The 23,290-nt window shown below is 31.7% G+C and overlaps 2 protein-coding genes and 1 long non-coding RNA gene across 8 annotated transcripts in view; 1 reads left to right on the plus strand and 2 right to left on the minus strand.

The window, feature by feature from the left end:
- LOC123016327 overlaps positions 1-23,290 on the plus strand; it is a 193,403-nt gene that overhangs the window by 106,215 nt on the left and 63,898 nt on the right. For all 5 annotated transcript variants that reach the window (XR_006413436.1, XR_006413433.1, XR_006413437.1 and 2 more), the window contains exon 3: positions 16,430-16,584. Coding sequence is in view for 1 of the 5 variants with exons in the window: in XM_044416666.1 (XP_044272601.1) it covers positions 16,430-16,584 (155 nt within the window). In the remaining 4 variants the exon portion in view is untranslated. The remainder of the gene's footprint in view (positions 1-16,429; positions 16,585-23,290) is intronic.
- LOC123016357 lies at positions 18,115-18,733 on the minus strand. The gene is made up of 3 exons (XR_006413438.1): positions 18,663-18,733; positions 18,423-18,611; positions 18,115-18,371 (listed from the first exon to the last, which is right to left on the minus strand). It is a non-coding gene; the product is annotated as an uncharacterized LOC123016357 (long non-coding RNA).
- On the minus strand, positions 19,607-20,429 carry LOC123016343. Of its 2 annotated transcripts, none has more exons than XM_044416699.1 (3): positions 20,315-20,429; positions 20,077-20,265; positions 19,607-19,807 (listed from the first exon to the last, which is right to left on the minus strand). In XM_044416699.1, exons 1-3 carry the CDS (start codon positions 20,324-20,326, stop codon positions 19,736-19,738), a joined length of 273 nt encoding a protein of 90 aa, XP_044272634.1. In that variant the 5' UTR covers positions 20,327-20,429; the 3' UTR covers positions 19,607-19,735. The 2 variants fall into 2 exon arrangements, with proteins under 2 accessions (XP_044272634.1, XP_044272625.1); XM_044416690.1 differs by having other exon boundaries at positions 19,607-19,830.

The raw sequence follows: 23,290 nt of genomic DNA on the forward strand, positions 1-23,290 counted from the left end.
ATAACATTATATACTGTAATAATAATATTTCTCACGAGAAAGTGCAAAAATTATCTAAAAACTCAAATTTATCAAATGGCAAATAATCCGACATTGCCCCACCGTATGAGTTATTTGCATTAATTTTTTTTTTATAATAATTTTATTTGTTTTTACAAATATATAACTCATAATATAGTAGTTTATAATATTCCTTGAATTTAAAAATTTTCTAGGAACTCAAATTTACAATTGACAAATATTCAGATACAGCATCAAAATACATCAAATACGCCACCTCTTTTTTTCTATATGTTTTTTTTTAACTTTGGAATCCTGATTAACTTTTTGGTGATTTTTGTAATTATTAATGTGGATGCTTGGATCGCATGTTAAAACATGAAAACGTTAGAAATATACGTACAAATAGGTTTTAGTTTTTCTCATGCAGGATGAGACGCGGAAATAATGTTATTAGCTCGAGTCTGCGATGAAACTTAGGACAGTACTATTTAAAATGGAGAATCATTTATTTAGAATTACAAAAGTTGAGAATTTTAAGGCAACATTTTAATGAAATTTGCTTGAAGCGTAGAAATTGCCAGCAGATATTCAACGCGCGGTTTCTGAGACGAAGGTTTTGTTCAAGTCAGAATAAAAATGGGGACACAGAATGAAACAATTTGTAAGGATTACAATCTAGCAAGGATATGGCACAAGCACAAGCACCTGATAATCACAAGGATCATTATAAAAAATTGCCGCTATTTGAAGATGGCAGCTGAGCTCTATTTTATTTTTGCTCGGTCAATTACATTACTCGAGATAATTATGGGGATTTTTTTAGTGATAACAATTCAATTACATAAGGTGGTCCACAATCGCCACATTTTGTCTTGGTTTTTCCGACACAGTTTAATTGAATTTGAAACACGTGAGGTAGCCAAAGGTGTTTTTTGCTAACTGTTCCATTCAGCACCACGCTCTGCCAGCTCAGACAAAAAAACTTTGCCAGCTTTTCACGTCGCTGTAGGTCAACACGGGTTGAATGTAATGAAATTAAGTTCGACATTTGTTTCAAAACGTTTCATTTAAAAGAGTTTTGTTTAAATTATACTCAATTGATTATTCTTTTGAATAAATACATTTTAAAAACTTAGATTTATGATTTTGGAATTGATCTTTTCCGGCCTTATTTTTCGTGAGATGAAATCATTATCAACAAAGGAGCTAGATTAAAGAGCGAAGATTCCGATTGTATGTATAGGGGGAAAATGATCAATCCATCGTCCTTTCTCGACAAAAGACTTTCAATAAAAAATACCCAGTGCAGCCGGCCGTAATTGCGAAATAATTAAACTGTCAGACAAATAAAGTGGAAAAAATAAGGCAGAATTTTTCATTCTCTGCTTCTTTTTTCTTCATAAATCCTCAATAATTTAAAAGGCTGAAATATATGTTAGAGATTCAGCTTTACTATTCTAATCTCAGCGAAACAATTCAATTCTGACTGAGTGACAGTCTAAAAACATCAATCACGTCGACTTTGTTTCGATTTCGCGTGCCATTTCTGCTCTTCTTTTCGCCCGTTTACACGCAACGGAAATTCTACCATCTTCAATATTTAAACGACAATAATTTTCGTGCAACTACACGTCATACCGTTTGAAATATTTATGATGTTTTGACGCTGTTTCTTCTAATAATTTAAGGGCGGTGATAAAATTATGGACGTAAAACTCTCAAATTACAGAGAAAAATAAAAATTTTAGTGTTTATGCAAATGGAACGTAAAGCGACGTTAGGGTTAATAATTGCTCATGTAAGTTGTAGTTTAAGTGCTTATTTTAAAGTAATTTATTGTGCCCTAAAACCGTTATAGTCGTCGACAAAGGCTCAGAGGAAATTTTAAGATCGTCTGGATGGCGAAATGAGACATGCTTCGTTTATCGTGCGAAACTTCGATAAAAGGTATCAAGATGTCCCTTTAAGTTATTTATAAACGCTAACAAATTTATAGAAAGTTTGTTTCACTCAGCGCTTGCAAATAAGGGAGATTTATGAAGAATTAACATCATTAAAATTATATCTAATTGGAGGTGAAGTTGATAGATGAACTGCTCAAGTGAATATGGTGAAAAATGCTGTTTTTTAATATATTTACCAACAAAAACACGAAAAAATCAAATATCTCACATAGCTTTAATTACTCCAACTTATTTTTTACTGGTCTTTGAAGTTAACGAGTAAAGCTGATCTTATAATCTAAGTTTTCAAACTACATCGTTATGAATCGCAACTCTGAGGTTCTGAATATATTAAAAATTGTTAAATTATCTTGCCGCGAAATGGGTTTTAATACATAACGCTTTTAACAACGTGTTCTGGAGCTGAAGAGGATAAACATTTAATAGAGTTTTAGTGTTTTCAGTTTGTTTTTTTTTAAATCGGTTTTAATGCATTTTGCATGTAAAAACCTAAAAAACTGAATTAAAAAAAATATGTATGAATATATTGGACTAGCGCAGAGACACTGACCGGGGACGTGGTGGGGCAGTGACACAAGGTCCCTGTTACTTAAATTTGAATCGATTAATATTTCTCGGATTTTCTCGAAGTTTATTGCTGTCCATAACTCAACACGTTGGCGTTTTGAGCCCGCAAGTGCGTCGTTATTTCTCCATATTCGTAAATAACTTCTCGACACGGTTGTTTCGCAGATTGGGACATTAAATCCGGCACATATCGGAGCCATAAAAGGCGGGCGATGATCATCTTTTATCCGAGGAGGACCGGTCCAAAACGGAACTCTCTTCCGGAATGCGCTACACTTTGTCTTTCGTCCATCTGAGATAGACTTTATAAATTGCCCTGCACCGACATTTGGCAAACAACCACATTCACACTGCCGCATATCCGGGATTTCGGCAGTGTACTTATCATTCTTTGAACGAAAAGAATTATGTTGTGAATAATGGCGACAAAATCAGAAGCCAAAAATTGAATATTGTGAAAGCAAAGTTTAACTTGTTCAAGAAATATCGACGTTCTCGGCTCCCACTTCTGCAGTAATTGAGCCAAACACAGGTATAACAATGTCTTGTAACATCGACTCAACTTAGGTGATTAATGAGTTTTTAAAAATTCAAATGTACCAAATGGCAAATATCCCGACATTGCCCCACCATATAAGCTATTTGCATCAAAATACATTAAGTACTTGCTACATAAATTTTGTATTATTTTCTCTATATTTTTATTTGCTTTTTTAAATATAATATAATATTAGTAAATAATATTTCTTGAATGCATTTTTTTTAAACTAAAACACTGCTGCATCATATAAATTATTCGCATGAAAATATATCAATTACGTTACCTCTTATTTTTTTCTGTAGGTTTTATGGACTTTGCGGGAATTCTGATCAACTTTTTGGTGATTCTTGAAATTACTCATGTGAATGCTTCGATTGCAACATAAAAATATTTAAAATATACCTACAAATAGGTTTTAGTTTTTCTTATGCAAATGGATATTGTGTGTGAATAGCAAAATTTAACTTGTTCAAGAAATAGCGACGTTTCCGACTTCCACTTCTGCAATAATTGAGTCAAACACAGGTATAATAATGTCTTGTGATATCGACTCAGCTTAGGTGATTAATGAGTTTTTAAAAATTCAAATCTACCAAATGGCAAATATCCCGATATTGCCCCACCATATAAGCTATTCGCATCAAAATACATTAAGTACTTGCTACCTAAATCTTGTATTATTTTTTCTATATTTCTATTTGCTTTTTTAAATATAATATAATATTAGTAAATAATAATCCTTGAATGCATTTTTTAAAACATTGTTGCATCATATAAATTATTTCCATCAAAAAATTTTTTTTCTGTAGGTTTTACAGACTTTGCGGAAATTCTGATCAACTTTTCTGTGTTTCTTGCAATTATTCATGTGGATGCTTCGATTGCAACATAAATATATTTAAAATATACGTACAAATAGGTTTTAGTTTTTCTCATGCAAAATGAGACACTGAACAAAATAGATATTGTGTGTGAATAGCAAAATTTAAATTGTTCAAGAAATAGCCACGTTTCCGACTTCCACTTCTGCAATAATTGAGTCAAACACAGGTATAATAATGTCTTGTGATATCGACTCAACTTGGGTGATTAATGACTTCCCATAAACTCTAATCGAACTGTGACGATTTTATTGTACGATTATAAATCACTACTTTTAGCATAATTCTTTTTGAAAATACAAAATGCGAAAATTATTTAGTTTGAGATTAATGATTGCTCATTCTTTTCTTTCTTATCATATTTCAAGCTCAACTCTGTTAAAATCTATAATGCATTAATGCAGTTCGGGTAGTGCAATCCAGGTTTATTAGCGGCGATTAGCGCCGTTAGTTATTATTTATTATCAGCCGGGGGCTCTCACCTACTTTGTTCGATAACATCCGACACTATCTTGCTCTTAAGTCTAACTTAAGGCAAGAAGTTCTTGCTGGAACGTGATGCAGATATTAACTCACTTATATGCGAATTTCACCAATATCCGACTTTACAGTCGAGATAAACGACCAAAACCAAGCTTAATTGTCCTCTAAATCCGAGCACAGTTGGTGCTAAACCGTTTAAAATTTGAGCGGAATTTGTCAGCCCTCATTTAATGCATTAATAATTAATTTGAGGTTGCATTTTTTCCTAATTCCTCTAGCAAATAGCTCGAATTTCGCTCAATCCTTGTCCAAAATCAACGTTCATGCCAAAGTCCTGGAATTGATGTCCTGAAGGATTTTCAGGATCTTGCGGCAAGCCCCACTGTCGCAGCTCGTTAGCGATACTCTCACAAACCGGTAAATTGGAATCGTTATTTCGGTCGCTACATTTCCACCAACTGATGTTTACAATTGTAAAAATTCACATCCAACGATTAAAAAGGCAAAGATTAAAGAATTGACGCCGTTGCTTTATTTTAATTATCAGATAACGAGACTGCAAATCTGTAATTATTTCTCGCTTAGATGATGAATTATACGCAAAACGGCAACATATTTTAATTTAATCAATTAGGGTTGAGATGTTTTTAACTTAATTTTTTTGTGTAGGAGTTCAAAACAAATTGAAAAGTCAGATAAAAGCTTCGTTCGAATTATTTTTAAAGGCTTAAATAACGTTCTAAACAATTTTACTAATACTATGAAATGTGCCAGACTTTAAAACATATTTAATGTGTTGCTGCCAGAAGTTTATGGAATCTTTAAACCGAGGGTGAGTTTGAAAACTTTTAATTTCTTTACTAATTTGGCATAATAATTTACTTCAAAACTTTTCTCGCGGTTCTTTATACATAAATATGAGGCACGGAACAAAAATTTAGCAAATCAAAAAAAAAAACAATTAATTATCTATGAAAAAAGTCGGACTGTTCATTTATATGCAAGAGACTGCGTTTCTAGCAAATATTTATTAGAAACGTTCTCTTTGTCTGTTAGCGCTTGAGATTTTCCAATTGAGCGACCAGCCACGAGACCGGCATTGTAAAACTTTTCTCTTTGATTTTGTTTTCTTATTCTCTATAGGACAGTAAGAAATATCGCCTCAAATCACATATTTCTGTGACTAAAATTAAGAATAATAAATAGCGTTGAGATGCGGGTAATAAATTGGCCGGTTATTTAGCAAAATTTCCTCTTCTTGGAACATGTACTATTAAACGGAAATTATAAATTTCGAACCCTACCGGGGTGCCAAGGTAAAAGGATATGGCGAGGTGGGGGCAGACCCTTCATTAATTAGTCGTAACTCCATTATCCTAGTCATAATCCGGGTTTGGACGGGAATCTGGTAGAAACAGACCAAGTTTTTCAACGTGATTAATAAAAAATGCATTGCTTTAGTGTTTATGATGGATGAGAAGTGATTAATAAAATATCAATTTTGTACAAGAATATTGAATTAATAACTGAGTTTAATTAACACTTATTTTTTTTTTAATTTTGTTTACTATTTACGCTTCGCAACAGAGACAATCACAAAATGATTTGACTTTATGTGACTGAAACGACGTTTCAGCAACGAAAATTAAAAGTTATACGTCTAGACATTGCTCGATCAATTTGAACTAATCGTCATCCGTTTCAGAGAGGCTTTATTAAATGCAATGCAAAAGTTAGTAGTTATTGTATCAATTATTTAAAAAGGTTGACTAAAAATAGCTTTCTTAATGCTGATCTCTGTAGGGAAATTAAGCTAATTGTGTAATGTTGATTAATAAAGTGTTCGATTTTATTTTCTGAACCAAGTTACTAATTTAAAATGTGTTTGATACACACACAAAACCATTAATTTTAAAATTGTTTGTTTGATCTGCGTGATACGTTAACATTACTAGACATTAAAGGGTAAAACAGGTCCATTATGCAAATTTGCGTTATGTATTATAAATGTACCGTTAAACATTAATTTCACGTTTATGTAAATTTTAAATTTAACACTAAACCAAGTTGCTGATATGCAGGGTGTTTCATTAAAGAACTCGTCAAGAAAAACAACTTTTCTATTTTCAACTTTGTCAAAAACACGTTATTTCTAATTTAAAAAAAAATGACTTGATGCTGAAAATTCGTTTTAATACGTTATTTACATTCATTCATAAGAAAAAAACCATGGAACGTAAACTGGGTAAAGACAATACTTGCCAATATAAAAATTGTTCAAAATGTTTTTTGTTGGCAACTGACTAAACTAAGGCCTGTAAACACCTGATATTTTTGTGTGCACAAAATTATCACTTTGTTGTGCATAAAAACTATTACGGTTTTTTTTTGAAAATATGTTGGTGTTAGTTTACTGTTTTTCAGTTAGTAATTTTGTAAAGGAGAGAGAGAGAACTTTGGTGTTATTAATATTAAATTACTAGGCAGTTCCTCAAAATCAGTTTTGTAAGGGTGGAATAACTCCGGCTAAGTGATTGTTGATTATAATTAAAGTTGTTAGGTACGTACGTCAGTTATGCAAATTTATTTAAGCTTGCTTTATCGGATTTCGTTGAATATACGCAGTGGTTCAGAATGTTTATTAATAGTGCAAAGCTGCTTTATTTGCTGTTAAATAAGTTTGATCTTGGGGCAAAACTCACTTTAGATTTGAGATATTTTTTCAAGTTAAATGATTTGAATAGAGTCGAAGCATATTTCGTTATCTTTAAATAAACGCTATGAAAATTTTATTTTCCGTTACCTTTCCTTGCACCGAACGACGAAATTGAATTTATAAAAGTGTACGAGAAAGGGATGATAAGCTTACAAGTTGACTATCGAACTCGAGAAAACAAATTTCCTTAAGATGTACTTTCGGAAACGTGTGCAGTCGGAATAGCTTTGACAACTTCTGGGCAAAGATTTCGAAATTAAACTAGTTTTAATATAAAACTAGTCGTGGAAGTTTTTCCGCGCTTTCGGCCACCTGAAAACCTCCCTCATGCTTCGCTTAATAATAAATTTTCTTTGAATTCGCCGGCGACAATGACAGAGAACCGCAGCGAGAGCGACGAGCTGGTGATTAACCCCAATCTATCAGTTCACGGGGATGAAGCCCGACAATAAATCTGGATTTTTTGCCAGTTTCAAGCGTGCATAATTCTGTTTTCTCCGATTGTGATTATTTTTCGTTAAGCTTTGATTTCGACCGACTAACAACGAATTTGTTTTTTGCTTTGTTTAATTAAACCTCGTCCCTTCCAATTAACGATTCAGTGTGGGGGCGCAATTAAAACAAGAACTTCGTGTCTCTTATATTGGATTCTTGAGATTTTCAGGAGAAATGTTTTACGTGGAAAAGTTTATGAGCGTACTCGCGCCTACATTTATAAATATTTTATGCATCATAAAGAACGTGCGTTATGGTTTATAAAAGATTACTTAATTTTTGAGAATTTATACAACCAATAGATGCAAAACTGAAAAACTTTTCATGGGGCGTAAAATTTTAACTATTGTTGTGGGACACGACGTTTTATTTTCATGTAATAAACTAGATGAATCGGCGTCTGGAGTTTCAAACTCGATTAAAGTCTTTGTCAAAATGATGTAGACTTGATTGAGCATAAAGACTTCATTATCTTTGGTAATTAAATTCACAACTCTAGTTAAAATCAAAGGAAAATATTGGAAAAAATTGTATGTGTACCTTTTTGTGTGCAAATTAAAGAAAAACTGAAACATTGTTATATTATTTTAATTTTTGTATTTTAAACACACATTGCAAAAAATCCATTACTCGTAAAAAGTAAATTCGACAAAACAAACAATAACAACCACAAAAAACAGTGGCCAATTATCTTTATGTGAAATAATTTTTTCCAAAATCTGAAAAAACAATGGATTTGAAAAAATATCATGTTTGTTTCAGTTTAAAAAAATTTTACCTAATTTAAAAATTGCTTCAAGCATTCAGCAATTTGCAAAAAAACAGCGTGTCTTAATTACACTTGTGCGTAATAAGTTAATAACAAAAACATAAAATAAAGTATGCAAATAACACGTAATAAACTTATTTTAGGTTTAATCACTTTTAATTTGTGTTTTTGTACTTTTTTGTTAATTAGACTTTTTAATGCTGTTTACATTTAATTAAAACGTCTGTACTTTGAAAGCTTTTTAAATCAATTATTTACAAATGTTTTTATTTTTCATCATAAAATGCTGTACGGGTTGATTTGTTTATTTAAGGATGCGTCAAGAGTGCTCATCAACTTAGTTATTAACAGTTAAACATCACATATTAACAATTTTTATTAATCTTTAATATTTTTTCAATAAAATACACAATATAAAGATATGAAAATGTAATATTTATTCTCGCGGCATTGCCATTAATTATGCTTAGGTGACTTGTATGTTTCCCTTTTTTAAACATTTCATTTTAATTAAAATAAACTCAAATAGTGTGTTTTTATTTTCGCTTATTTACTCACAAAGTTAAATAAATTTATTGAAATGAATTTCAGTTTTTTCTCTATTTTTGGGCTAAATAAACTAGTATTTTTGCGGATTGAAACATTGAGGCAATAAATTTCAAGTATAAACGACCCTCTGACCTGCTCTCAAGCGCGAGCCGTGTCGGTTTGTCTCTTTACACATTCCAGTTCTCGACGTTCTGTCACTGCGACGAGGACGTGTTGATGAAATAATAAATCGTAGTCGTTTTGATTCAATTATTTAATTGTGTTTAAAACATGCCGTAAATGTAAACGTAGCGGAACAACTCCATCCGAGAAGAAAATAAGTTTCAACGGGGAAAAATAACGCTCTCACTTCTAACTTTGGACATAAAATTTAACAGCAGTCTACGGACACCGAACATTTATATGACGTATACTGTGGCTCCTTCTCTGTTCGACGGCATCTGGAAATTTTATATAGGAGATAATATTTGAAATCGCTCTTTTTGGTCTGTTGCATTCGAATGGAGACTTTAGAAAGGAAGCGGATATTAAAAATTTAACGACGAGAGCCCTTAACTGATTCTTTCGCTCTTCAAGGGTTAAACGAGACTAATTTCAAATCGTGAAACTTCTTATTAGATAAAAGAACTCAATTATTTTGTGTACCGAGGATTGGAGATCAGCACATTTTGTGCTGAATGTTGGAGCTAACATATACCGTCAAGGGAGCACCTGGAGTCAAACTAAGGGGGAAAAAAGTTGTTCGGGAGTTCAATCCGGGACTACATTGATCCAATATAGGTGGGAATATTGCCTCCTACGTACTGGCGAGGTTTTGTCGCCGAATTGTAAAAATATGTCTTTGGGGAACCAAGAGAACACTCAATTTTAAATATTGGATATCTCTGCACAAATACAGCGAATCCTGGCTTCCAGAACAAATGTTTATTTCTCTAATTTATTTTCTAATCCGTTTTTGTGTTTTCATATTTCAAAAATTATTTAGATAAGAGAATTCAGAAAATTGAGTTTTCATCAAACATACCAAAGCCAAACATAACACCGCGTGAAGAAAATCGCGTTTTTTGCATTTTTTTGATTGTGCGTTTACAATTATTAATCACAATATAATTTCCAATTAAAACTAGCGAGATAATTTTGTACTCGAGATTAAATTTTGAAAGCCTATGCATATTTTGTTGGTGATGAAGTTTGGTTATACGTGATTTATTTGATTCGATTATCAGTATGTAATGAGCTGAGAGTTATTGGAAATGATTGTCTACCGTTTTGTTTTGTTTGTTTAGAAAGAGTTAACATTGTCGGTTGTCTAGTATTTTATTCCGGACAGCTGTTTTATCTCGTAATGAATTTATTGGCAATTTGCTGCGACAGTAGCACAATAAAAAACGGTATAAGTGTTTAAATTTAACGCAATAGACTGTCGGTCGGTTATAAGCGTAAAGCGTGATAAATATCTATTTTATTTATTTGTTGTGTCGAAAGAAGAAGCGAGCAACAAAAGGAAATCATATCAAAATCGAGAGAACTTATAGGAACAGTTCGAGTCAATATTTCAATGTTCACTTGTGGGAGAACGAATTGAAAAGAATGATTAACGGTTGTTCGCTACGGCGGCAATTCGAACTGATGATAAATGACAGAATTTCATTTCTTGAAAGCGCACTATTAAGTTGCCGATCTTTAATAAACATTGCGACGGTGCGGTCGGAGAAAAACCTTGATTAAAAGGAAGAATTCGTCTTTCGTGGCTTCTGCAAGTGACATGCGATGAAAAGTCTGACTGCACAAAGGAACAGTTTTGGTGGAGGCGCCGGGAGAATTTGAAACTCTAAAACGTCACACAATTCGCACTCAACTGTTGTTATTTTTTCAGCCGCAAAATAAAAATTTAAAAATTTTAAAACTCTATCATATCATCTGCATGTGCTCGGAAAACTTTTACGACGAAATAAACCCGCGGAACATATTTTTCCGAGCGTGAATGACAACATACATGTCCCGCAAGTACCAAACCCGTTTACGCAAACGATGATAATGCTTGCGCTCAACTGAACCGTGTCTGAAATAGACAAGACATGTGAGGTGGGTTTTCAATAAAAAACTTGAATTTTTATGAAAAAAAAATGTATTGCAATATCATGTACGTAATGGGAAATCACACTTAAATATGTAATTAATGTGACGTATATAATATTTTTTGAATGCAAAAATTTTCTAAGAACTCAATAGCAAATACTCTGCCATTGCCCTTCCATACGAATTATTTGCGTCAAAATACATTAAGTTTTTGCTATCTAAAACTGGTATAATTTTTTTAGGTATTTATTATTTGATTTTAATAATAGTAATAATAATAATAATAATATCTTTATTGCCCAACAGATTTCTCCAATTACAGGACAACACAAACAAAATTAATACAATTAATTGTATAGAAAAAAAATTGAAAATAATCAAATAATACAGAGTAAAGCAGAAAATAAACAGTAATAAAAAAACTAAAATAAAATATAATAAAAAAGAAATGATGCTTTTAGAAAATCCTAAATATACCCTTACATAAAAATAAAATAATATAGTACAGGGTGTTCCGTTTTTATTGTTACAAATTTAAACAGATGATAAGATATTCAATTCTAAGGCAAAAATTTCCTATAAAAATGTATCGAAAAATGCTTGGTAAGGGAGCTACACTCCTTGAAAGGGGGTAATAGGTTTTTTCTAATATTTCAGAAACCATTTAAGATAAAATTACAAAATTTGGTACAGATGATAATCTTTATACACCTAAACGAATTCAAACATCAAATGTCGAAATTTCTAATCAGGGGCGTCCGAAACTGGTGGGGTTTAGGGTAAAAAAATACCCTACCTATTTTGGCTTTACTTTCTTTAGTTATGCATTGACCAAAATGGTGGTCACTTTGAAGAGCTCCTTTAGATTTAGGCAAATTCATTTAATTAATGTTATTATTGTTACTGTAATGTAATATTAATTAGTTGAGGTTGATTAAAAAATATGAATTTCTTGCTTTTATTATTCTGTAAATTCTGATTTATTTGAATGTTGTATTGGTGTGTAGCATAAATTTTAAATTAATTTTATTCAAAAACAATCAGTCGTATCGACACAAGAGAGACTTTTCTGTGATAAACTATCGAACTTAATATTTTGTTGCTGAAAGTATCGAGAAACTAAAGCCAAAATAAATAGGGTATTTTTTTACCTTAAGCTCCCCCAGTTTCGTACGCCCCTGATTAAAAATTTCGACATTTGATGTTTGAATTCGTTTAGGTGTATAAAGATTATCATCTGTATCAAATTTTGTAATTTTATTTTAAATGGTTTCTGAAATATTAGCAAAAACATTTTAGCCCCCTTACAGGGGGTGTAGCTCCCTTACCAAGCATTTTTCGATGCATGTTTATAGGAAACTTTTGTCTTAGAATTGAATGTCCTATCACCTGTTTAAATTTGTAACAATAAAAACGGAACACTCTGTATACTTGTTACATATGATTAACAAATTGTAATTTAGCTCTATTAATTAACTTGGCTAAATTGTCAGCAAAAATACATGATATAATAAATAGTATATAATATTTCTTGAATGCAAGAGTTTTTTAAGAATTCAAACTAACCAAATGACAAATACTCCGACATTGCCCCACCATATAAATTATTTGCGACAAATACAGTAAGTACTTTCTGTCTAAATCTTTATATTTTTTTATATATATTTATTATTTGCTTTTGCATATCTGTTTGAACACTGTAATACGCCATCTCTTATTTCTCTTTTTATGTTTTTATACGATTTGTTGTCTCGGTCATCAGACTCTCAATCTGATATTCTGACGATCCATTAACGAAGCTGTTGTTAAAAGCAGACATTTTTTATGCCATTGTCCGCATGTGGATTTTATGGAACAATTTACGGTTATTGGAAACCGAAAGTTTGCTGCAATAAATCGAAATTGAGGCCCCTTGATACAGTTTCGCTTCCGAATCGTAAACACAACGGAATGTATGCTTGGACACGTGCGCCGCTGGCGACCGTCGTTAACCGTACACGAAGATACATTTAAAAAGAGGAGAAAAAAGAGATAGTACAGTCCGCTGGAGGTGTCACATGTAATGGAGTACAAAGCTAAAAAAGGGATTTATTTGTATGTGTCTCAGTCTCAGTGATGAATCTATTTTTGTGGCAACGATAAAAACTGATAATGGAAAAATATACAGGCATTTATGGCATTCGTTTTAGTAATGAGGGGTAAGAACCCTTTGTCAGCACTACGAGCAAATAAATCGAAACCTAACAACTGTTGAAATTATATAATTGAATAATTGAAGACGAGTCTATTGTTTCCAGGAGCTAACAAGTATAAATTACGGTCATTAGCAACTATCTTAGTTAAGTTTTAACAATCAGTACTATAAATTTCATATAAACAAGTTGAACGAAATTGAAAATATTGCTTTTGTATACCGGAACCCTCATCTAATTGGAGTGATTCTTTAGACCGAAATCACGTCTGCTATCTGCAAAATCAAATAGAATAACAACACTGATTACTCCCATTGTACCGTCCAGATATTTTTAGTTGAGAAAATCTTATTTGAAAGTGCTCAAGTTTGCTGTTAGTTGGGATAATCAATTTGTATAACAAAGGAGCTCTTCAACAGCCGAGTAAGAACAAAAACACGGGTAATTCTGGCACCACCGCCACCGATAAACTTTATTGAACCGGGAAAAAGTAACATCGTTAGGTGGTTCATTTTCCGATCAATCTCTAGCGGCTGTTTTCGCGGGGAAATTAACTTTGACTCTAGTTATAGGTGGGTATGTTAGCGCTGCGCTTTGTACACGCTACAATACGGAATTTAATCGGGACTTGGCTTTGTCACACAGGAATTGCTGTTAACTAGCCAATATTGTTCAACGGAGTGTTCATGATTACTTGTACACGGAAATTTTCGGATTAGAAAAGTAATCAAAAACGAGATTTTTACCAGTTTCTTCCAGAAAAGTGTTTTGGCGCTTAGGAAAATGTTTACATTGGATTAGCAAGTCTTTACATTGGTGTAGTGTGTGTTCGAATTACTAAAAGGATTTTGTGTTATGTCGGCATCAACTGTCAAAGTGGATTGACCGCACTTTGACGGCAGGTGTAATAATATCCAGTCGCTAAAACGTGTCAGCTTGATAAATTCCGCAACGGACCCAATCAGTTTCCTCTAATAAAGTTAATTTAACTGACATCGTTGATATTATAGTAGATTTCAAAAGCGAATAGTAAATTAAGCCGCTTCATGTTCGAGACAGTTGCGCCAATACAAAGTCATAGTTTCAAGGCACAACTAAAGTGTCAAACTGTAGACTTTGAACAGAAATTTAAATTAATTTGAGTGGTTTCCGGAATATTTCCGACAAATGCCAGATATTGTTACAAAGGACTTTTAACTTCAGGAAATTGCTCGATGCAAATGTATGTTAAATCACTTGACATAATTTCAGGTGAATTTGGTATTTTAACATGAATATTATCTGCGAATCGATATGATTTGTGCAATGTTAAACAAACAAATGAGTCAAAATATATTTAACAAACTTGATTTGCACTCTCTAAGATAAATTTCTTGTACTCACTAATGTAAATTTATTTAACTTAAAAATATAATACATTTTTAAATTAATTCCTATTGCAGTTGGTTGTGCTCTTGCATAATCATTTTGTTTCAGTATTTTTTGTTTGTTTTACATACACTCCTATCAAGTTAAATTAAAACTGAATTAGATGGATGTAGAAAAACAACTCGAGTAAACACTAAACTAACAAGACATTTTGAATTATCTCGATTTCATCAACACTTCTTCAACTAATGGAAATAAACACAACTTTTTTATTTTTTAAATGAAATACTTGTTTTATTTCTCTTCTAAGAATTATTTGAGTGTTATACTCGATAAAAATTACGGTGTAATAAAAGTGAACAAATTTGGATATGAACACTAACATAACTAAAATTGTGTATACCTTAATAGAAAAAAATACTTTGAAATAATTTTTTGTTGTGTGTATTGTACGTAAATTGAGCTATTAAATGCTAAAGGGTTATTGTTTTATTTAAAAAATTATAAATAAAAAATAGCACCGGCGCCAAGGGAATTAAAATGGAATCGATCCAGTTTTGGGTTGATTAAAATTAATCGCAGTAATGCGTCCTTAGTTAAGGCCGTCAGGAGGTTTATTATTTATTATTGTTATTATTTCGCACGGATTATATTTCACGGATAAATTTCGGCGTTATTTTTCCACAACCATTTGACACAATGGGAAAATATTGACGACGGTGGAAGCCAGTTAACGGAACTAAATATAAATCAGAGTAATAAATTATCATCTATAGCACACGGTCAGTTTGTGAAAATCCATTATGTTTATAATATCTAGCACTATTTTGTATTAATGAAATTGTTGGATGAGGAGTGTGGGGTGAAATGTGGATAACCACGCTCACAACAGTAAATAACTATTACATTTCAATTCAATCATAACCGGAGTACAGCAATTCGGTTATATATGGTCGGAACACGTAACTATTATTTTATTGCAAATTGTAATCTAGAATCAAAGAATGATATTTTTCTTATAGGTACATTTATAAATTTTTTTTGAATTTAATTTTTTAATTTGATATTAATTGTCCTGCAAATTTGTCATGAAATAAAAATCAACTAAAACGATGAAATTTTTTTAACAAACGGCCGTGAATTATTTTAAAGTAGTAAAGCAAAATGTGTAAAGTGTTATTCTTGCATTTTTTGATGTGGCATTGGTGTTTTTAACAAATTGTGTGTGGCGGCTTCCCGTAACGTATCTAAAATGCAATTTTTTGCACACTAACCGGTGAGTTGTAAAGTGTTGTTTAAGACTCAATATAAAAGAATTTTGAGAAAAAAAAGTTTTGTGGTATATTAATTTCTAGTCGTATCTAGGGAATAAACAATACCTAGAAGGAAATGTTATTTTTTACGTTTCAATGATTTAGAATGAGGCTTTAGAAACTAGACAAATAATTTTACACACAGCTTAAGACAAAATTTGGGAAAGCTTAGGGGATTAAAAGTTGTCGGATTTGGAATCCTCCTTTTACAAAGGAAAATTTTTATATAATTGAATAAAAATACTCAAGTTTGCTAAAGTAGGACATTGGGGGATTGTAATGCCAGAGGAGCGTTCAGGACGTGAGAAGCACAATCTTTTACGATAAAGACAAAAGTTTCTTTGCGATAAATTGACCGAAATGTAAATTGTTTATCACTCATTATATCATTTTAAAAACTTGAAAGAAACAGAACATGTTATCTGTTTAATAAACAAGTTACATTTCTTTTGTTTTGTTTATTTGAAAACCCTCTTGGTTTATCTAATTGTAATTTTCTTTTGTTTCAGAATGAACATGACTTATAACGAAGCTAAAAATGAAACATTTTTACAAATATCTCCGGTGAAAGTAGACGACGAAGCGACTTACAAATGCGAAATAACATATCTTGAAGTGGTGGAAAACTGCGACGTTATTCAAATCGTTAAACTAATGACATTAGGTAAGTGCAGATGTACGCTTTAATTTTTTAATTTAGTTAATTGTTTAGATGTGTGAGACTTTTCAGCGTAATTTACAGTTCAGGAATTAACTTGTTTTTACATTTTAAGCTAGACAGTTTCAAATTTATGATTGTTTACTTCCGAAAAAATGTAGGAAAATTTCAAGAATTAATACAAGTAATTTCAGTGATTTTTTCAACCGTCAAGTTTGTGTGTTATAAAATGTTTCGCAGTTTATCATAAGCGTTGCGCGTTGTTAATATATCTCGTTTACAACTGAAAAAATAATGCCACACATCACCGAACAGCACTGAAAAATCGAAGTTTAAAAAAAAATCTTCATGTAAATGTCCGCGTCGGTGCTGTGGGAATTGACATCCATTTCAGTGAGGTCAAACGACCGGTTATTGTGGAATATCTTCAATAAATTCGTAAGTCTGGCACTTAAGTTCTTCAGAGGCCGTGTGTTACTCAAAGGAACCAAAGTTGTGACAGCCGTTTGATTTCTTACCGGAATCGCAACCGATACACGACTCAGACGTCTTAGTTTATGGTATTTTTCGCACCATTTATCGATATCTAGACACCGGCGATATGTTAGAGGCTTCCTGGGGGCAGAGGAGGGCTAGTTGAGGCGAATTTAAAAGGCTGCGCGGTCCTATCATTGTGGCGATATCTCGAAATGATTTATGTTGGCGTGGTGTTGCTGTAATAAATCGCGCTGGATTTTACATTGGGTCGTTGCGGTGTTGAACGCTTTCCAGGGGGAAAACCGGATCGCTGATTTATTTGGTCCACCGTGGATATGAACGAATGAAATGTTATGCTTCAAGCAAAAAACGACTGCTAGATGATTATTGGAAATCCTAATCTAACTGAGAAGAAGACTTTTTAAAAGCTGCACTGTACTATTAAAGAAATGTTCTGATTTCCTGTAAATTTGTCATAAAACAATGAAAATTCGATAACAAACGGTCGTAAATTATTTAAAATTAGTAAAGTGAAATGTGTAAAGTGTAATTATTGCATTTTTTATGTACTATTGGTGTTTTTAACAAATTGCGTGTGTCGGCTTGCCGCCGCGAGCAGTGTCGAGACCCTCCATTGACGCATTGCATCTAGAATGCAGTTTTCTGCACACTATCCGACTCAAGAACCCCATATAAAAGAATTTTGAGAAAAAAAAGTTTGTGACTGACCATTACTATATCGAGTAAGAAAAATAAATCTTATGATACTATTATCATAGTAATAACCATGTGTAGAATAAAGTTGTACTACTTCCATCAAGTACCTGTAAAAGAAAAAAACTTACTTATTCACATTTTCCTCCCTCTGTAGTTGTTTATCCAGTTTAATTGCAAAAGCGCCACTAATGAACCAAATGCACTCTTCAATAAATACGCTCTGGACAGTTTTTCACACATAGTTGACAAATAATTGTCAGTGACGTTTTTCTCTCGCTTTTCCGCTTCTCTTATGACAAAACAGTGCAGTTTTTTTTATTCGATAATAGGTTTATATTTCAATTGACAATTGACACACGTGTATTTTTCATAAAATTATACAGTTTTTGTTACATGAAACATCTCAGAAATCTCACGATTTGATGGCAGTTTAGACTTGTAGCAATTTTTTTCTAAAAGTTCCGGTGGAAAAAGTGGTTTCTGAAATCCACCTCTTGCACATTTCTCTTCTGTAAGCTTCTTCTTGCGATTGGTGGTCTGGCACTGCTCGTGGGATTAATAAATCTTCCGATCAAAGGTTCAATACGTTGAAGGATTTGCTACGATTTTACAATGTTGTTTTATTATTTTGAAAGCATTACTTTGTGTACCTGTGCCATGTTTTGAAGAAAGTTTATTGCTGATGTAAAACTAGATCCTAATCTTTGAGCACCTTGTGACCAGTTTGTTAATGTATTTACAATGTTTCTTATTACATTTTCAATGGTGTTTATTGTTGCTTGTTGTGTTCTGTTTTGTGCTGTTATTATGTGAAATGACACTACCAATAGAATTAATATCTACAAGAATTTAATATAAATTTGTTTAAATAATAAAACAATTAACTTAACGAATTTTGACATGGTATTACCACCTTACCGAAAATACCAACTTGAACCAACTAAACTCTTTAGGTTTTAAGCATAAATGCTTTGTAACTTATCGTAACGTAACAAATTTATAGCTCTGAACTTATCTTTTGCAAATTGACAGAAATTTATCACAATTCCAAGTAATTATTTTTCAAAATTGACCTCACAAAATGAATTTTTATCGCTAAGACGTTTTGTCTAAGTGTTGTTATTTTTATTTACATAAATTACATTGCATGTAAAAAATTGGAAAATTATAACATTTTAACTTAATACAGTGTAGGTTAGGAAATGGCCACTTACCAACTTAAACTGTCATATTTTTCAAATTTGAAAAATTTTTTATTGACTTTTTGTTGTTTAAGAGAAGACTGATTGTGAATAAAATAGTATATAAAAGTTGGTCGTTGTTGCTTGATTGTACCTTGGCTTATTTTGCTTTGGTAATGAAGCACTTCTCACCTTGGTATGTAATCTACTATTTATTAAAGAAGTGTATTTTTTAAGTGTATTTAATTTTATTTGTAAATTGTCAAATTCTTGTAATTTTGTAAAAAAAGAGAAACATTTTTGTGATCAAATGTAGGTATTTTAATTTTAATTTTTCCACAAAAGTTTTTCGTCGCTTGTTATAAAATATTTTATATTTTCAAGTTCTAGTTATTAGGTGACAAAAAATTGCCAGTGATAATAACTTGTCAAATAGCAATTTTTTTTCAGACTGTAATCCATGTGAAATTATTCAACTCATGTCATAAATTAATAATAAATAAAATTTAAATAAATAAATGTAACAAACGAAATTGTCACATAAATTTAGAAAAGTTAAATAAACTCATTTATGTTATTACGTAATTAGGAAAGTATGTTTCATTGGTGATATTTTTATAGTAAGGGAGATCAGATATAATAAAAATAAAAGATATTGTAGACCGACATTTATTTTAAATACACTAATTTTTTGTGTACACTACAAGGGCAGTTTCTAATCTTGATTAATTAGTTTCTTACGAAAAAGCAGTGTACTTCTTTGCTCTCTGTTTCCAAAACTGTCATCTTGAGGAATTTCTCTTTTTGATCTTGTCGCTAGCGAACGGAAGGGAAAAAATAAACGTCCAGCTATTCTGAAAGCGTTCACAACCATCCTCTTAAAAACAAAACTATATTAAAGTTGAGTAATTGTGTTTTCCTACGATCCTAACAGAAAGTAAGTTTTTCCACCTCCAGGGAAGTAAAAATTGTACGTAAAAAGGTTTGAAGCAAATCTGGGATATGAAAAGAAATTATTAGTTTTGAAGTTTTCTCTGCTGGATCGTAGGAAAAACTATGTGTTTTACACTAAAGGAAAAAAAGATACACTTTCCTTTCTTGTGGACAAATAATTATTATTTACCTCTAAATTTGAATTAATATAGTTTGTCACATTTGAGATGTATCTTCCAAAATTCTCTGTGTTTAAAGTCAGATACGTCATCATGCGTGAAATATCTCTTTGTATGGTTTCTGCGGCATTGCAAGCAATTTGGAGCCCGCTGGGGGTTTGGGCGTCAAGATTTTGAATCAACACTACAGCCACTACAACCTATAAACACAACTTTATTGATGTTTAATCAAGTTTTTAATTATATTACAATCTTTAGCATTTTGTCTCAATGATGGCTAAATAAGTAGTGAAGAGCACACATCGGTTTATTTATTACCGTTCTACTTTTTTTTAATTTATAATGAAATCATAAATTTATGACAAAAAACGTGTTTTGTGGACACCTGTCGCGCCTCACACAATTTATTTGCAATGGATTATCTTAAACAACCTCGCCTCTAGTTGCTAATTACAAAAGTTGATAAAAAATTTCAGAATTTGATTTATTGAAGGACTGATTGCACTATTTTCTTTGTTCGGTTATAAAGTTTCAAAAATGTGGCCATCCCGTATTCCCATTGTACATCTCTCTAAATCTCGCGAGGCAGTTTATCGCCGTGGTGGCCGCGTCGTGCTTCTTATTCCTAAAGAGATGAATAATTCACGAACAATGATTTCAAAGTCATCTAGCGTCTGTGGTATTAGAACGTCTTCGTCTATTACCGAGATTGCGTTTCTCGATGGCCACTGTTAATAATTCAGTGGGGTTCCTGTCGCAGTTGGTGGCAGATGACGGCGTGATTCTGGGTCCTGTTCCACAAAGCTATATCCTCCCGGAGCGGAACCAGCGACCGGAATCCATCGATACTCTGTGATGTATTAACAGGATGCAAAGCGAGTTGTGTGCAATGGACGCAATTTTATTTATCACGCTGCATTTATTAAACACAAAATTGACCTGAATGTTTCAATGATGGTTATTGTAATACTGCAGTTTTATGTGAAAACGCTCGTAAACTATGCCGCGGTCATTAAAACAGACATTCGACAACTCATGCATTTTCATTCGAGGAGTGTGTTTCGTGGTTTCTTGGAATTTACCACTTTCGTCGATGAAACAATGAGTTATTGCTATAGAGAACGAAACGTAAACTTGATTCCGGAACGGAGTAAAAGGAACAGTAAACTCGCAAACAACCCGAGTTTATATCATAGACAAAGTGTCAATGGGAAAAGTTTCATATTTACTTTTATTGGCGCAATTTGCGGAAAATTCCAAAAAAATTATTAAATATAATTACGAAAACAATTCCGTTTCTCAGGATTTGCAATTTTAAATTTAAAATTAATAATATTACCTACCTGTTTGTTTGTTCTTCATTTTACTTTTATTAATGTCATAACTGGAATCCAAGCCTGGAGGTATTTTCTGTTTTGTTGAAGGGATTTATCTTTTTTTAATTTTGGAACGTAAGCTGTTTTACCAAAATGATATACAAATATGTGCTGAAGCATCTTGTTGATGCAAACATGCATCATATTCACCTGACTTTGGTACAATATTTTATAATACAATATGCAAGTCTATCGTTGATCTAACATTCTTATTTTCTGTTTTATGTAAATAAATCACAAGATTATATTGTGTTGAAGCATGTGTTGGCACTGGTGCACTTTATTGATTTGCTGTATCAGCAGTAAAGCTTAGAATTAATCATTTTTGTATCATATTTTTCGTGTTTTATCTTAAATGTATTACAGCGCTGACATATCTCAATTGAAGTGGCTTACAATCCCATTTCTTTGTTACAGAATTAATCTTTTAATAATTTTCCACTAGGATCTTGCTATATTTTTCGATTACCTCTACGAAATATAATTGATAAATGGTTCATTTCTCACTTTCTTCTTAGAAAAAAAAGGGAACAAACTAAACGCTAAGTAAAAACACTAAACGCTTGGTAAAGAAAATAAAGTTTTATTATAAAAAAACTAATACTAAACAAAAGTAAATTTAAAAAAATATTGTTGTCATTGCTGGGAATGGCGAAAACAAGCTTTTTTAACTCAAAAAATGATGTGTTTTTATTGCAGTAACAATATAAAAAATGTATACATTCTAATTATTGTACATAGTTGTTTAGTATTAAAATATCACTAAACTTGATAATGATAATTATCAATAATAAATTATATTCTTGTGCAGGAATTATACAGAGTGTTCCAGCGAGTTGAAAAAGTCCATTAGTAACCTTTAAATGGTAAAATTAAAAAAAAATGTATAGGACATTGATAGATACCAATCTAGTGCATCACCTAAAATTATTTTCAACCATACAACCATACAGCATTTCCCAAAAATAAGTTACGATACAAACTTGTGCTTTTTAAATGAAACACCGTATGTTTCTTCGCATTTTTGGATGTAGACTTTTAAAACAATGTTTTTACGCTAAACTTTTATTAGTCGATCTTGCTTAGTTTTAGAAATAAGACGTTTTTTTGATAAAAACATGCACTTTTCAAAAATTTTTAACACAAAAACTAAGACAACTAAAACTAATTTTTTCTTACTTCTGCAAAAAAGAAAGTACAGAATTCATAACTGCAGCAATTTTTTTAGTGTTTTGCATTTGTAAAGATTAATAAATTAAGAAGTTTGTTAACAGTAAAATAACTTAAAAAAATTAAATGGAACACCTTATTTTTTATTTTTGCATCTAATACATTGATAAATTGTGTATCTAAAAAAAAAACTTTTAATGTCTAAAATTGATGAATGAAAAAATATTTAGCATTGTTGATACTATGGCAATCATAGTAATTCCACCACGGATCACTTATCCGCTGATTTATCCAGAGATTGTAAAAGTCGTTATAAATACTGAAATTCAAATTATTTTATTGTAAAAATAAAGAATAATGGATTCAGTTTAACACAAATGTGATTATTAAGTGATATTTAATGCATCTCTTGTGCAACTGTGCACTTTTTGGCTACTGAAACAATAGTATTTTTTTTAATGTTTAACGTTTAATATCATTTTAGTTATTGATTATAAACACCTAAAAGTAAATAATTTTAGAAAGACAATTTAATAATCTTTCTAATGCAAACACAATAAATAGGGTGCTCCATTAATTTTTTTAAGTTATTAAACTTTTATCAAATGCCTTCATTTTTTTATCTTTGCAAATGCAACACACTAATTCTGATAGCTTGTACCTTCTTCTTTGCGGTAGT

This window comes from Tribolium madens, unplaced genomic scaffold (assembly GCF_015345945.1).
Source record: "Tribolium madens isolate multiple individuals breed KSU strain unplaced genomic scaffold, Tmad_KSU_1.1 Scaffold_11;HRSCAF=98;Tcas5.2_LG3b, whole genome shotgun sequence".
Taxonomy (NCBI): Eukaryota; Metazoa; Arthropoda; class Insecta; order Coleoptera; family Tenebrionidae; genus Tribolium; species Tribolium madens.

Bases quoted from the DNA above. Each gene is read 5' to 3' on its own strand.
- LOC123016343 (XM_044416690.1), bottom strand. The intron at 19,831-20,076 runs GTAAATAATAAT...TTTGTTTTTAAG, and splicing joins ATATTAATTCAAATTTAGAG to AGGATGGTTGTGAACGCTTT.